Source organism: Ischnura elegans, chromosome 1 (genome assembly GCF_921293095.1).
Source record: "Ischnura elegans chromosome 1, ioIscEleg1.1, whole genome shotgun sequence".
Lineage (NCBI taxonomy): Eukaryota > Metazoa > Arthropoda > Insecta > Odonata > Coenagrionidae > Ischnura > Ischnura elegans.
This window is the reverse complement of record NC_060246.1, coordinates 89,012,963-89,027,675: the sequence shown is the minus strand read 5'-3', so window position 1 is coordinate 89,027,675 and position 14,713 is coordinate 89,012,963. Positions and strand designations below refer to the sequence as shown.

Here is a 14,713-nt window from a genome sequence, read left to right as displayed (position 1 = left end):
GCAACACAGCTGTTCTAAGGGCGTATTCCACATACATCTAACCTTTTTCCGAATAACTTTTACAGTCAATTCAAGATATTTCTTCCTAAGATAACAATCACTACACGTGAGTGGGTTCAACCTAAACCACTCGTTACTGCTCAAGCGAATTTTTTTATTTTATGGCGTTATTATATATATATTATATATTATAATCCAAATTCTGGATTATGGCCGAAATTTCTTGCGCCTTTGGATCACAGCTGCCTTTTCCAGCATTAAAATGTAAATACATCAAGAAACCGCAAATAATCGAAGGGAAAAAGTTATACCGATTACAATAAAAATAATAAATTGATTTAACTAAAAAATGTGAAATGGCAACTTCAGTTTTGGAGGTATTTCGATTGATATAATATGGAAACATTGCTCTCGCAGTGCCATTAAGATATAAACAGAGAATAATTGGAGTTAAAAGTGCATAAGTAACTGAATTAATGAGAGGAATTATTGAGGAATTTTTATGAACGTTATTTATGAACGCTGCACAGTAACGAAAAGCCTGGGCAAACATTTAAATAGTTATAAATATATTTTACTAAAATATTGATGCTTCTCGTACATCGTGAGTTTTACGTATGATGTAAAATAAATTTTGAATCGGAATGGAGAACGAGTTAAAAGAAACGATATCGTCAGAATCAACCGATCAGACCCACCAGAGATCACGTGGTTAGAGATGTTACCATTTCAATCTTGGTCTTATGCGCAGAAGCAAAAAATAGCGTATGCACATAAACATTTCCTCTTTGATTGGATTAGCAATGGGAAACACCTCCTGAGAATAAAATTCGCTACTTTTATGAAAAGTAGTAAGAAAATCTTTAAACTAAGTCACAAAAAAATTGTAAAAATTGATATAAAGTTACCTTCTTCTGGATATTTTTGAAGTTCTCCCCGCCATGATCAAGGAAAGCGTTTGCCAAACTTTGCCGTATCTTAGGAAGCTGATAGTAAATTTCGACACGCACACGAAAACATCAAAAAAACGTACTTCACTTGAGAAGACAGAAGAAATTGAGAGACTAAAAACCTCTTATGAGTCAGAGATAGTGAAAAAAATGTTGCGTAAGTCAGGGAGGGGAGTGTGAAGGTTAAATGTGGCGGATAGAATGAGGGGAATCGACTGATATGAAGCAGCGGAAAGGAAATATATACTTCTACGGCGTACGAGGAGCTATCACGATGATGGTTTTAATTTTTTTATACTCTCTCATTGACGCCGTTTGAGACCCATTTAAAGCAGTTAATGAATTACAGATACGACACAGAGCAATGATCACGACTTCATTTTGCATATTGCCTAAAATATTACATCTTCAAGAGTTTACGCTTCCATTTTTTAAATTCTTCCAGTCAATTCCAGCCATGACTTTGCCCGTGGCTAAAATACATTTATCTATCTGTGTCAACACGGTAGATATTAGTCCATACAAATAATCATGTAGGTAGGTGCAATGCATTTACTTTCCATCACAGTAGAATTAATTTCTGTTTAAATCCACGCTATAATTTTTCAAACGTTTCGGGTTTCAAGAGAGTTTTTAGCCATCATCTAGGCATAGGTCTAGGTTAGTTTGAAAATTAAAAGTGAGGAGTTTATATTGGGTTTATTATATGATGAATGTAAGCAACTTTCTACGTATTAAAGCCTTAATTAATTTATGATATCCATTTCCTTTCGTAAAATAAATATGATAAATTCATTAATAACGAATCAATTATTAAATTTACAGAATAAATCAAAGAATGATGAATGAGAGGCATGTCAAATTCCATCATTAACGGAGATTAAGATTAAGAAGTGCTAGACATGGTGGGTGAGGAGAGGCAGCTTTTAGATGAGATACGGAGGAGACAGAAGGTATGGATGGAGCGAGTACTTAGCGGGGAGGGGATGCTGAAAACAGTGTTAGAGGGTAGAATGTTTGGTAAACGAGTGAGAGGAAGGAAAAGATAGGATGAAAGGGAGTAGGCCTTACTCTGAATTGAAGAGGGAAGTGCTTGAAGAAAGGGGATTTTCCCATAATGCTTCTCAAGTACTTCATGGAAACCTTCCTTAATCTGTAGAATACTATAATAAATAAATAACGACGATTAAGTTGCATAAAAATTTTATTCAATGATGGATGATTAAAATATTGAATTGATAATTCATTCAAAATAGCATGACATGATAGCATATGCCATACATTTCATAGTCGATAAAAACACTCCCATATATAAGAGTAATAAATCGTAACGATCAAAATATGATTGAAAAGCATGCACTCGAAGATTAAATTGAGGTTCCCAACCGTCTTATATAAGGTGGCTATAATTTATCCTTTGCCAATAATTTACAACAAAACTCCCGCCCGTCCATTGCACCGAAGTATGCTAATTGAGCCTGTAAATGACGCAATGCACTGCTCCTATTAATCAAGGGGCTCTCGCCGACTTTCACCTCCACATGACGAGTGACCAACCGGCGAATAACTATGCTGGTCCTCGACACTAGTGAACATGACAAGTGGAGACTTGCGACTGGCATCATGGAGTGACGGCATGAAGGCGTAGATTTAGAATTAGGCTCTCGCCCGCGGACCGAAGAATTGCGAGTAGCGAATGTAGGTACTTCTAACTTGAACTGAACTTGTTCTGTTATCATAGGTGCCAATTACATAACTGAACGCTTTTGTGTATCATTTCTGACTCAAAATTTGAGAATTTCAGACGTGTGTTAGATTGTATTTTAGGAGCGGAAGATATTTGCGGATTATTTGCATCCAGAACCATATCTTTCACTCTGATTCAGTAAGAATTATCTGTAATATACGAACATATTTGCATTAGGAATTCTAGGATGCAAGCAACAGAGGCCCGTTTATCTCAACAGAAGAGCCATAATTTCTGGTGATTTAGCTTCACCACGATGCCCACGCACAGCATTTTTAGCAAAATAAGTGTGCAGTACTTATACGCAATGTGCCATCAATATGGCATGTCTTCAAATCAAATTATGACGAACGGTCGCAGATTCCCTCAAAAATAACCAAAACTTTGGTTCTATGGTTGTTAAAATATTGATGAAAATTGACGATGGATAAAAATACACATTTAAAATTCAGCCGGTTAAAAAAATTAAATTCATTCTTGGCACGATGCGCTTATCGGCCGTCAGCTGACAACACGAAGTGAATCTTTCCACTAAATTGGCGCAGCAAAACCGCGGGAGGATTTGAATTACTCAATAAGGAAATTCCGCATAACGGTCTAAAGGATAATTATTTAAACATTTCATTCAAACAGAAAAATTCGGCATTTTGATTGGCCAAGGGTGGGCATTTACATAAGTGCGCTCGTATTTATTCGGTATGGAAAAATATCTGTTCGCCCTGTTACTGTGTTAAGACATCGTGTTTTAATGTAAAAAAATTCGTAGAAAAAGGCGAAGTGAAGGGCATTTAACTTTTTACTAATTTCCATATTATATTATTTATTTCATGGTGGGTATTTTTTTCATGCTGTTTTAGTTCAAAAATAGAAGAATCGCAAGAAAATGTGTCAGCCTGACAATTACCTATTTTGTTCGTGAATACGCAGTCTTGGAAACTACCAGTGGAACATTTATAATAACAGCCCGAAATATAACCTTCCTTGTACAAGCAATCCAGGAGGTAGATACAAGCGTTATCGAAGTATTTCAAGCCTCGAGAACACGATATTCTCAACTTAATATTCAACACTCATACGTCAGTTTAAACACTTCTTTCTCATAGCACCAGTAGACATGCAGGAAAATTGGTTGAAGAATTTGCTTACTTGAAATATGGATCAATGGGCCCATACACGAACCAACGCGTAAAATTTGAACTTGATCCAAAAAAAGGATTCCCACAGGAGCTAAATTCGAAAACGTCGTTGGCGAAAGGAAATTAAAAAAATAAAGACGGTAAGCGAGGCGAAAGCAAAGCCGTCAATTTCGTCAACGGGACGGGATTTTTTCCTCGTGGAACGGCAGGCGTATTTAGTTATCGCGACACAAAAATATACCTGCCACCGATTCGCATGAAAAATGTGACATTTTCACCAAAAATTGCCTGCAGTGCGGATCGTGGAGGGGAGAAATCGGGCACCCAGGTAACGCGATGGGAGACGGGGGCACAAATGACCTCGGGTTGTCCCAGCGCAGCATTGTGAACCTTTACAAATCAAGATCATAAAGAAGTCTCGATTGACGACGCTGAGAATATAAATGACTTCGTACCAGTTCGAATACTACTATTAACTACATATTTCACCATTGGCGGGTGAAATGTCATGAGAAAAATTGCCAGATGACTGTATTTCACCCTCATATTCAGCGAGGCAGTTAACGATTCCACTTCTAAGGTGTAAACAAGCTCCCGTTTTGCAGAATGATATCGTTATTTCACGAAAAATATGCAATATCACGCATTTAACGTATGCCGTTTCACTCACTGGGTCATTTGGTTTATTTAAGCTATGATGAACTAACTGTGAATTAGTGCTTCGAAATATTTATTTTAAATCAACCGGTGTTGGTCTCGTTATAGTAAAAAGACGATAAAACGAAAATGTTAGTTTGCTTATATTAACTTGAATGATGCATGCACCTCAAGGCTAACCCTATGTTCTGTGAATTCGTATCGCCCTCGAGTACCGCTTGGTTATACTTTCCTTTAAACCTAAAAAATATGCGTTTTACTATCTCCTTAATGTTACAAATGAGTTTTAAATACTTTTTCCTACTCGCCACACAAATGTATCATTTGTTTTGCAGCTATACGTGAATTTTAATTTTTCACTTAACTATAACATCATCCAGAGATGATGCCTTAAAAGTAGTCAATGCTGCATTTTAAATGAATTTCTTTTATACTCATATCCAATTGATCTACTGTTCAAAGCTCTACAGCTAGGATTTAAACTTAAATTTTATCTTGAGTCTGTTGCCACTCCCTATCTATAGGTAGCACTACTGAACACTCCAGATGACTCAAGATTAGGAAATAGGAAACTAGATAGCACACAAAACGGGGAAAAAGACTCGCGTATGTCACGATGGTGCGAAATTACTCGGCTAAATGAAAGGATTAGAATTGTAAGAATACTTCAAATACCCTGAATTTTGGGCAGGGACTGCAGTGGAAAAGCATTTTTTTCACGATTTTCAAGTTCTAGACCAAAAGACTCGCGGCTTAGCTTTAAGCCACCGAGTGCGTCCACCGGGTTGCGGATGGTGGGTCAACCTCTAGATATAGAGGTTAGCTGCGATATAAGCAAGTTTACTTGTCGAATAAGCAGTCGTGGACAAAAAGCGGCGGTTATCCGAGGTGGTATGGGCCTATCCCTGGGTGAGATAGGCCATCTAAATGATACACTAAACCTGTGAAGATACCGTGACTTGGCGATGAGAGGCCGCCAACAATTATGCCTCACATCATCCGGAGGAGAGGGCAGCAGCTCTTCATCATATGAGTGAAGGTGGAGATCACGATGGTCAGTACAGCGACACTCATTGCACTTCAGGCGTGGTAACATTTACTTTAACGGCTGTAGTACTGCGATGTGGAAGGCAAGGGGAAACCACCACATTATTATCCCGAGGAGGCGCAGCTACTCCAACTTTAAATTGTCTGACATGATGGAATTCTCTCAGGTAAAAAATTCCGGAGGTAAACTAGTCCCCCATTCGGATCTCCGGGCGGGGACTACCCGAGAGGGTACATCGGTCAATTGTGATAAAGTTATGAGGATAGGTACATGGAACGTGAGATCACTCAGGACTTACGGTAAGCTAGAAAACCTTAAAGTGGAAATGGAGAGATTGAATATCGACGTGCTAGGAATCAGCGAAATGAAATGGCCTGAGGAGGGAGACTTTTGGAGTGGAAGCTATAGGATTATACACACAGGATCCCTGAACGGTAATGCTGGGGTTGGGATAATGCTCAGAAAGAGCGCCGGAATGCGTGTGAAAAGCTTCCTACAGTACAATGAAAGGATAGTTATGGTGAAGATAGAGACTAAGCCGGTAGATACCGTAGTGGTTCAGGTCTACATGCCCACGACAGACTACGAGGATGAAGAAGTTGAAGACGTCTACGATGATATAAAGGAAGTAATCAAAAAGGTAAGGGGTGAAGAAAACCTAATTGTTTTAGGTGATTGGAACGCTGTCGTCGGCGAAGGCCAGGATGGAAGAATAACTGGAAAATATGGATTAGGAAATAGAAATGAAAGAGGAGAAAGGCTGTTAGAGTTCTGAACAGAACACAAATTAGTGGTTGCCAACACTCTATTTAAGAATCACATGCGAAGAAGATACACATGGAAAATGCCAGGAGACAAAAGAAGATTTCAACTAGACTATATGTTAGTGAAGCAGAGGTTTAGAAACCAGATAAAGGACTGTAAAAGCTACCCGGGGGCAGGTATTGACAGTGATCATAATCTAGTGATGATGAAATGCCATCTGAAATTCAAGAAATTGAAGAAATCAGCAGAGAACATCTGGCAATAAGAGAAACTTAAGGAGCCAAAAAATCAACAGGCCTTTCAAGAAGTAGTGGAGCGCAAGAGAGGACTAGATCAGTCTGAAAACTCAGTTGAGAATAACTGGACTACCATAAAAAGTGGATTCCAGGAGGCCGCTAGAGAAGTTCTAGGGATAAGAAAATGTGTTAAGAAAAAGCCATGGATCACGGATGAAATCCTATACCTCATTGAAGAAAGGAGAAAGTATAAGAATACGAATACTGAGGAAGGGCAGGCTTGCTACAAGAGAATAAGGAACGAGATTTGCCGCCAAGCGAGGAAAGCCAGAGAAGCGTGGATGAGGAACATATGTGAGGACGTAAAAAATAACCTCGTAAAAGGGAAAGTGGAAGCGGCCTATAGAATAGTGAGGAACCATTTCAAGGAACGAAACACAAAATGCAATAGCATAAGGGACAGGAATGGAAACATTCTAATTGAAAACGAAGATAAAGCCGAGAGATGGAAGGAATACCTGGAGGAATTATACAACGGGAGCAAACTTAGCTCAAAAGTTCTCGAAGAGGAAAGTGAAGTTGAAAAGGATGACATTGGAGCAAGCATCTTAAGATCGGAATTTGACGCTGCAGTAAGAGACCTGCGAAAGAATAAGGCCCCAGGAATAGATGACATTCCAGCAGAGTTAATAAAAAATGCAGGAGAAAAGGTCTTAACTCAACTGTATAAAACTATCTGCGATATGTACTCAACAGGAGATTTACATAGTGACTTCGAGAAGAACATCATCATTCCCATACCCAAAAAGAAGAGAGCTGAGAAGTGCGAAGAATTTAGGACCATAAGCCTGACGACACATGCGTCGAAGATTCTGACAAGAATCATTTACAGGAGAATTGAACGAAGAGCAGAAGAATTCCTGGATGAGGACCAATTCGGATTTAGGAAAAGCAGGGGCACAAGGGAAGCAATTTTTGCTCTTAGGATGATCATAGATAAGAGAATGGAGAAAAACAAACCAACCTTCATAGCATTTGTCGATTTAGAGAAGGCCTTTGATAACGTGGAATGGAAATCAATGCTTAGAATTTGGAAAGAAATCGGGGTACTCTACAATGATCTTAGAATTATTCATAGTTTGTATAAAAACCAAGTAGCTGTGATCAAATGTTGACCAAACGGTGCAGAAGCGAGAATAAGAAAAGGGGTGAGACAAGGTTGTGCGCTTTCCCCCTTATTTTTAATGTTTACATAGAGAAAGCCATCAACGAAATCAAGCAGAAAGCTTCGGATGTCAATATCCACGGAGAAAAAATTAGTATGCTGCGATTTGCTGACGACGTAGCAGTCATAGCCGAGACAGAGAAGGATTTGAAGAAGACGTTGACAAACATGGTAAGGACAATGGCCAGATATCAGCTGAAAATCAACAAAAATAAGACTAATTTATTAGTTTGCAGCAAAAGAGAGGAGGCTAAAACAAACATCAACCTAGGAAAGCATAAGCTTGAAGAGGTGAACGAGTTCTCTTACCTGGGAAGCCGAATTACCAGCGATGGACGGAGAAAGAAAGAAATACACAGTAGAATAGCGCAGGCGAAGAGGGCTTTCTACAAAAAGAAGAATCTTCTTACAGCTGAAAATACCAGCATAGAAATAAGGAAACATTTCATCAGATGCTACATATGGAGTATTTTTCTCTATGGAAGCGAGGCTTGGACGTTGACAGCAGCAGAGAAGTCAAGAGTGGAAGCATTCGAAATGTGGTGCTACCGAAGAATGATGAAGATAAAATGGATTGACCGTGTGAGTAACCAGGAAGTGCTAAGGAGAGTAGGAGAAAAGAGAAACCTCCTAAAACCCTTATGCAGAAGAAGGGACAACTTAGTTGGCCACATTTTGAGGCACGATGGTCTGATGAAGACAATCGTTGAAGGACAAGTGGAATGGAAAAAGGGCAAGGGACGGCCCCGAATGAGTTATATATATGACAGGTTATAAAGGATGTAAAAGAGAATAAATATGTAGCTATGAAGAGATTAGCGGATAGGAGAGAGAAATGGAGAGCTGCGTCAAACCAATCTTAGGTTTGTTGACTAATGATGATGATGAGATCAAAAGGCATACCAAAAGCGCCCACTATCAAGTCGAAGACTATTTCAAATATTTATGACCAATTTGAGATCTTAAAAGTAGGAAAAATGAAAAAACTATCATAAACATAGACGCAAAGAGCAGAGAATAGTCATTTGGAGCAGATTGGTTCTCGCATTTGACGATAACTCAATTTTTTTCTGTGAATAATAGTTACAATCAAAGAAAGGGATAACAGTAAAATCTGGTGCCGGATTTCGGAGATTGAATAAAATGACCGTAGTTGAAGAAAAAGTCGTTCACGCTGCCTTAATGGAACAGACAAAAAAATTATGCTTCCCGAGCCACTATTTTGAAGCAGTACCATTAATTACAAACACGAGACACTGTAAGAGTTCTCCGCTCTTACTCCCCGAAGACAGCTAGGTCTGATTGGTCGAAATGGTTACCATGGCTCCCTTTCCTCCCATAACGCGTTATGTAGTGCCTTGCGCTCACATGGCGTTATGCGGGTTTTTTTGTGGCCGTGGAAAAACGGCCTAAATCTTCTGCTCCCTCTTAGTAGAATTATAGGAATGGCCACCATTTTTACTTCCCGAACAAATATATGGACCACCTTCAATTCGTGCAAAGCGTTCAAACTCACGTGACCCCTTTGGCGCCATCCTCTTCCTTTTCCTCCATAGATTGATGACTGTTCGTTCAGTAAGGTGACAAATGATAGGAAAAACGTATCAAATGTGAGGTTTAAGAATAAGAGATAGTTGACTTAGAGTAAGAGAGGTACCAAGTGAGAGATATCATTGTGGGAGAGGAAGATGTGTACTTAACAGCGACCTAAAGAAAGAAATCGTCCTTTCCGAGATTCGATCCAGAGCCCGCGGAGATGGAGGTCAGTGCATATGTATAGTTAATTACGAGCTCACACTTTTTCCATGTGATGCAACATCGCATGCAAAATGCATTTATTTAAACTAAGATTCTGAATCTGAGACACTCATTTTAATTTTCTTCTCGTAGCCTTTAAAAAATAAATTTGAAATTGGTTATATTCTTATTATTATAAATAAATTCAAATATTTTTATTCTCATTACGCCATTTGGCGATTTCCATCGAAAAATAGAAATGCAAAATGCACAGGTACGTCAGAATCGAATAAAAATTGGTACATTCAGAAATATTGTATTATTAATGGTATCTTCTGTGGAAGGAACATTTAATTCCCCCTTAAGGTGGGAGTAAATATCACCGAGCAACAATTTTCTCACACAGCTCTAATAATTATATAGGATAGCAAAAGAAGCATTCCACCCTACCACCTTCTAGATTTTCACCGTAGCCTTCCAAATGAAAAACAACTAAACTAGCTCTAAACACCATTCAAATTCTCTAAAGTCCACGGGCACCGACTATCTTTCCCAATGTCATACATTTCTATCACTAAAACTCTTCATCAACTTGGAGGATACTTCCTCCTTGTTTTTCTCATTCTTCGATAGCTGTCTCTGTAGTTCAGAGCTAACACATAGCCACCATTCCGTCGATACCACATAAGACCACTCAGGCAACAAAAATACATATGCCAACAGAATGCAATAAATTTAGACCGAATAACGTAAATATTTCACCAAGACGGGTTTGTTTGTAAATTATAAGGGCTCGTGAAACTTTTATGCTTCTATCCGGACTGAGTGTGCGTTGAATGGTTCCCTTCTGGTGCGATATTTAACGGTTGATTTTCCCTACGCCACTTGCGTTGGTGGCGGGCTGGTAGGGCCGAACTGCCCCGGATAGAATAATGACAATAGTTGTATGTATATTCCATAGAAACGCACGACTTCTAAAGTTCAGAAATCTCAACTAAATGCCTGCGTCCATTGCATATGCGACGTGGTGAAATAGTGGTCACGTCGCCATTTTCCGCTAACAAACCACATTATTTTCTCCACATCACATCATCACTTTGATTTTATATTTCTAGAAAAACTCAAGTAATGTATCCAAAACGGCGAATATTGAAAAAATAAACCACAAAATTTCACGCACGCATACATCTATCCATTTGTTAAGCAGTTTATTTTCACGTCTTTTTCATTGCAGGAAGATATTAGATTTATTCCGTGCAAGGGATAGGAAAAAAAACAATATTACGCGAAGGAGAAGTCTAGGTTGCTCCAATATTAAAAGAATGATAAAATTTTACAGCGATGGTATCACATGAAAGAAGTCTTGAAGAGCAGACACATGCTACGCAGAATCGCAATCAGAAAATGTAATCATGCATCCACCACAGCGGGTAAGCAATCTGGAAAGCTCATGAATATCCTGTAAACTAAGACAAAAAATATGGGCTTAATAATACTAGGAGGGATACAGAAAATGATTAGTGATAAATGGATCGTTGAACAAGTGAAAAAATGTTGAACATAGGCTCAATGCGTTCCATAAAATCTTGAGAGAAGAAAAAAGTTAATCAACATGAATGCATGGCTGAGCAGCCGACTTCGCAGTGCAATATGTATGGATCGGGAGAACACTTATCATATAGTTTGAGAGAAGGGATTTTGTTAGCAAACTGAAGAATAGCATGCAGAAAATAACATAATCCCGAATGCTCCTGCCAATCACTCTTCGTATGCCAATGGTCCAGTGCCATTTCCCTTGCCAGCTGAAGTAGTCCATGAAGCAGTAGCAGCCAGAGAAACCAGCTTGCAACTCAGGTTTTTAAAAAAGGCTTCACAATATTTATATCCAAAGAGGTAAACAACCCAAACACAGTGACCACGACGGCTTATTAACTATAAATGAAAAACAATCGTGTAGAAGAGAAAAATCTGAGAATACAGTGTTCATACGAATAGATTTTACTAATCAGATAAGCGCAAATCTGAGGAGAAATCACGAAGAACCATGTTGAGCAAATACTTGTCTACAGTAGTTCAGTACCGTTCACTTAGCAGAGGAAGAGTATCAGTGCTGTAATTGTTTTTGGAAGAAGAGCCACGTGTAACAATATTAATCATAGTGATTGGAGTTGTCCATGATTGGAAATAATTGAATAATTCGCCGAAAGTCACTGTTTACTCGAGCAATTGGAAAATAACTTTAAAGTATGAAAGCCATCAGGAATAATAACTCGTCCTGTTCCATTTAATAGAAGTAAAATTATCAAAAGATATCAGCCCAGTTAATTAAAGCTCAAAAATTAAATATTAAACATAGTTAATGAATGAGAATCATTGAATGAACTGAGAAAGAAGAATAAGAACATTCGATCCGAATGAATAGGCTTATCAAAGGACGAGAAATGCATGTAAGATGGCATCGTTATTCATCCAGAAATAGTTTATCGGTATTAGGCTCTATTAGCCTTGAAGACATGCGACGAGAGGCATTTGGGGCTGCATGTCCCATTATTGCCCGATATGAATTGGGGAGTAAGTGGGAAAGGTCAAAGGATACGCGGATGTCCCTCAATGGGCGAGAAAATAGACCACTCGTATACTCTTCGACCTCATTTGTCATTTATCTTACAAATATAATTCTAATTTTCTTGAAAATGCATATAATTTGAAAAACTAAGAAATGAAAATATGTCTCATTGGATTGAAGATTGGTTTACATCACTAAATTGTACATGCAATGGAATCTTCCATTTCATTTTCAAAGACGAGGAATATTCAATTAATCTCCTTTTCAATAACAGGTTATTTAAATCCAAATTTGATACAGTAAAAACTACGTAATTAGCTCCAATTTTAGCATTGTGGCTTAGGCACTAATGGAGGTTAGAGAAAATTTCATTAATTTTTGATTAACTGAGATGCTATTCTAAATAATAGTCGCAACAACAAATGAATTTGCCACTACGGATTAAATGAAATGTATCGATTTTTGATGTGTGTCAATCAAAAACAATAGGTATATCCCATTTTCCAAAACGGGGAATATTCACTTTATCTACTTTTTAATACCAGGTTTCACAATCAGTTTAGGCAGCCCACATACCACCAAAGTTTCCACCCGAAGAAAATCTCCGACTACATGCCTGTTTTGGATAACTCCTAATTAATATGCCAGAGTAGCTTCCGAATTACGCGTAAGCAACACTTAACAGTTGCAAATTGATTAACCGCCGCACATACTTCCTAAACCAGCAGGCCCAATCGTGATTTAGTAAGAAAAGTCTGAGCGTATTTTTCGCACAGCTTCGCCATCGATTCGGCACGGGTATAAATACTTCTATCTCATTATATTTTTGCAGTGGCACATTTTAGAGACCTTGAAACAAAATTGTGGGGGGAGAGCTCTAATGTCGGGAAATAAGGGACACCCTAATGTCACAGAGAACGGAAATGGGTAGGGACTCATTATCTAGCTATATTCACAGCAGGGGCGAAAACTTTTAGCGTACATTAGGGAGTTTTCCCCAAACATCCGCAGCCACATGCAAAATGTGAAAACCGGGCTTTTACGCAGACAATATCGATAACGCTCCACCCCGGGTGCTGTTCCCACCGACGATTTATAACCATTTCGCTGTTCATGTACCAAGGGGGCGCACCTCCGGTTCTCCGGCTCTCTCCCACTTTACAGCGAACGTCCGTTCAGTTTTCCATTCATCACACGGACACCCATGAAAAGGCCAGCTCTATTTCTCTTCTCTTCTTGGGCGCTGGGATACTCACTCATCCCTTAGACCCCGACCATATGGCGTCATCCCGTGATCCAACATCATTGGCGGCGCGAGAGAAGAGTTAAAAGGGGTAATTAAAAAAAATGACGCACTTCCTCCCGAGACACGCTCCATTTCGCGCTTTTTTCACCCTTTCCATATCTCTTTCTCTCTCTCTCTCTCTCTACGCTCTTGCGTTTCCTTCGCGCGTTATGCTTTCGGATTTCGGTGGCGCCAATTCGGTGACGGCACGAACTAAAGGGGAAAAGCGGGAAAAAAGAGGAGGGAGAAGGAAAGAGGAAGGGAGGCGCGGAGCAGAGAAAAAGGCGGGAAGGGACCGAATGGCTGAATGAGCGCGAATAGCGGCGCGGAGAAGCCAGCTGCCGGACTCTAGTGCTTGGAAGGCTTAGCAATCTGGTGGCGGCGAACGGAGGATAGTTGCCGAAGCACAAGAGCCCGGCGAATCATCAAGAGTAATAGACTTCGTAATTACGGAGAGAGAGGAAGAAATAACTGAAAGTGTACTCTGGAGTGAATACGCGTCTCCATGCCTTGAATCACGGGTCTTGAGATGTAAACATTTTATCTCGACTCGACGGTTTCAAACTCTAATTTGGGTAATTTAATAACATGAATTTGAAAAAGAAAACCTGCGAAAAATTCCTCAACAATTTTACCACCGCACATAACCAAAATCACCGGTTCCTTCGATCAGTCGATTTCACAAGATTGCAGGTGTTTACGTTTGAGGAAACCGATCATTTGTTCCAATTCAGAGATTAAATTATAATATTATCTAATTTCGATGAAATTTCAATTAAAAGCTTTTTGAGACCTCTGCTCTGTCTTGACACACTTAAACAAGATGATTTAATGACATACGCATCAAAACATTATCGGAAATTGCAATGAATCAAGGAGCAGGATAAGTTGTGTGAGTGCGCAAATCAGTACCAGATGGTTCCGTAAATTTTACAACCCACACTGGCGCACACTTATGACACCTGTTTTTCAGAGCAACGCCGAGAATGTATAAGTGATTTCATGACACGTCCAGAGAGTATGTGAATGAAAATTCATGTATAAGATTTGCTGAACTATCTATAATGTTTACTAATACGTTAGTTTAAACAGGGACTTAGTTTTTTTAGCTAGAACCTGAGTTAACTGCAATGTTTGTAAAAACGAATATCAGTGAAGCCCATTTCGTCACCCTGGAACTACAGGCTAAACAACATTATGGCAAAATTCTCTTTACTTAGAAGAATATGAGAAGAGTTATTGACCCTTCGTTTCATGGGGCAAACATGCCATAAGTGTCATGAATATCAGAGCTACAAAAGCTCCCATTATATTCTAATGCAATAATGGAAATGAAATGAATTTTGCAGACAGAACTTGGT

The 14,713-nt window shown here is 39.0% G+C and overlaps 1 protein-coding gene across 2 annotated transcripts in view; it reads right to left on the bottom strand.

Annotated features, from left to right (window-relative positions):
• The window catches only part of LOC124165511 (aminopeptidase N), a 119,308-nt gene that overhangs the window by 49,674 nt on the left and 54,921 nt on the right, over positions 1–14,713 (bottom strand). The window contains exon 1 of one of the 2 annotated variants that reach the window (XM_046542956.1): positions 909–1,016. The exons of the other annotated variant lie outside the window; for it this stretch is intronic. Within the exon in view, the coding sequence (XP_046398912.1) occupies positions 909–943 (35 nt within the window). The 5' untranslated portion in view covers positions 944–1,016. Of the gene's footprint in view, positions 1–908; positions 1,017–14,713 lie in introns of those variants that run through there. 2 annotated transcript variants of the gene reach the window in all.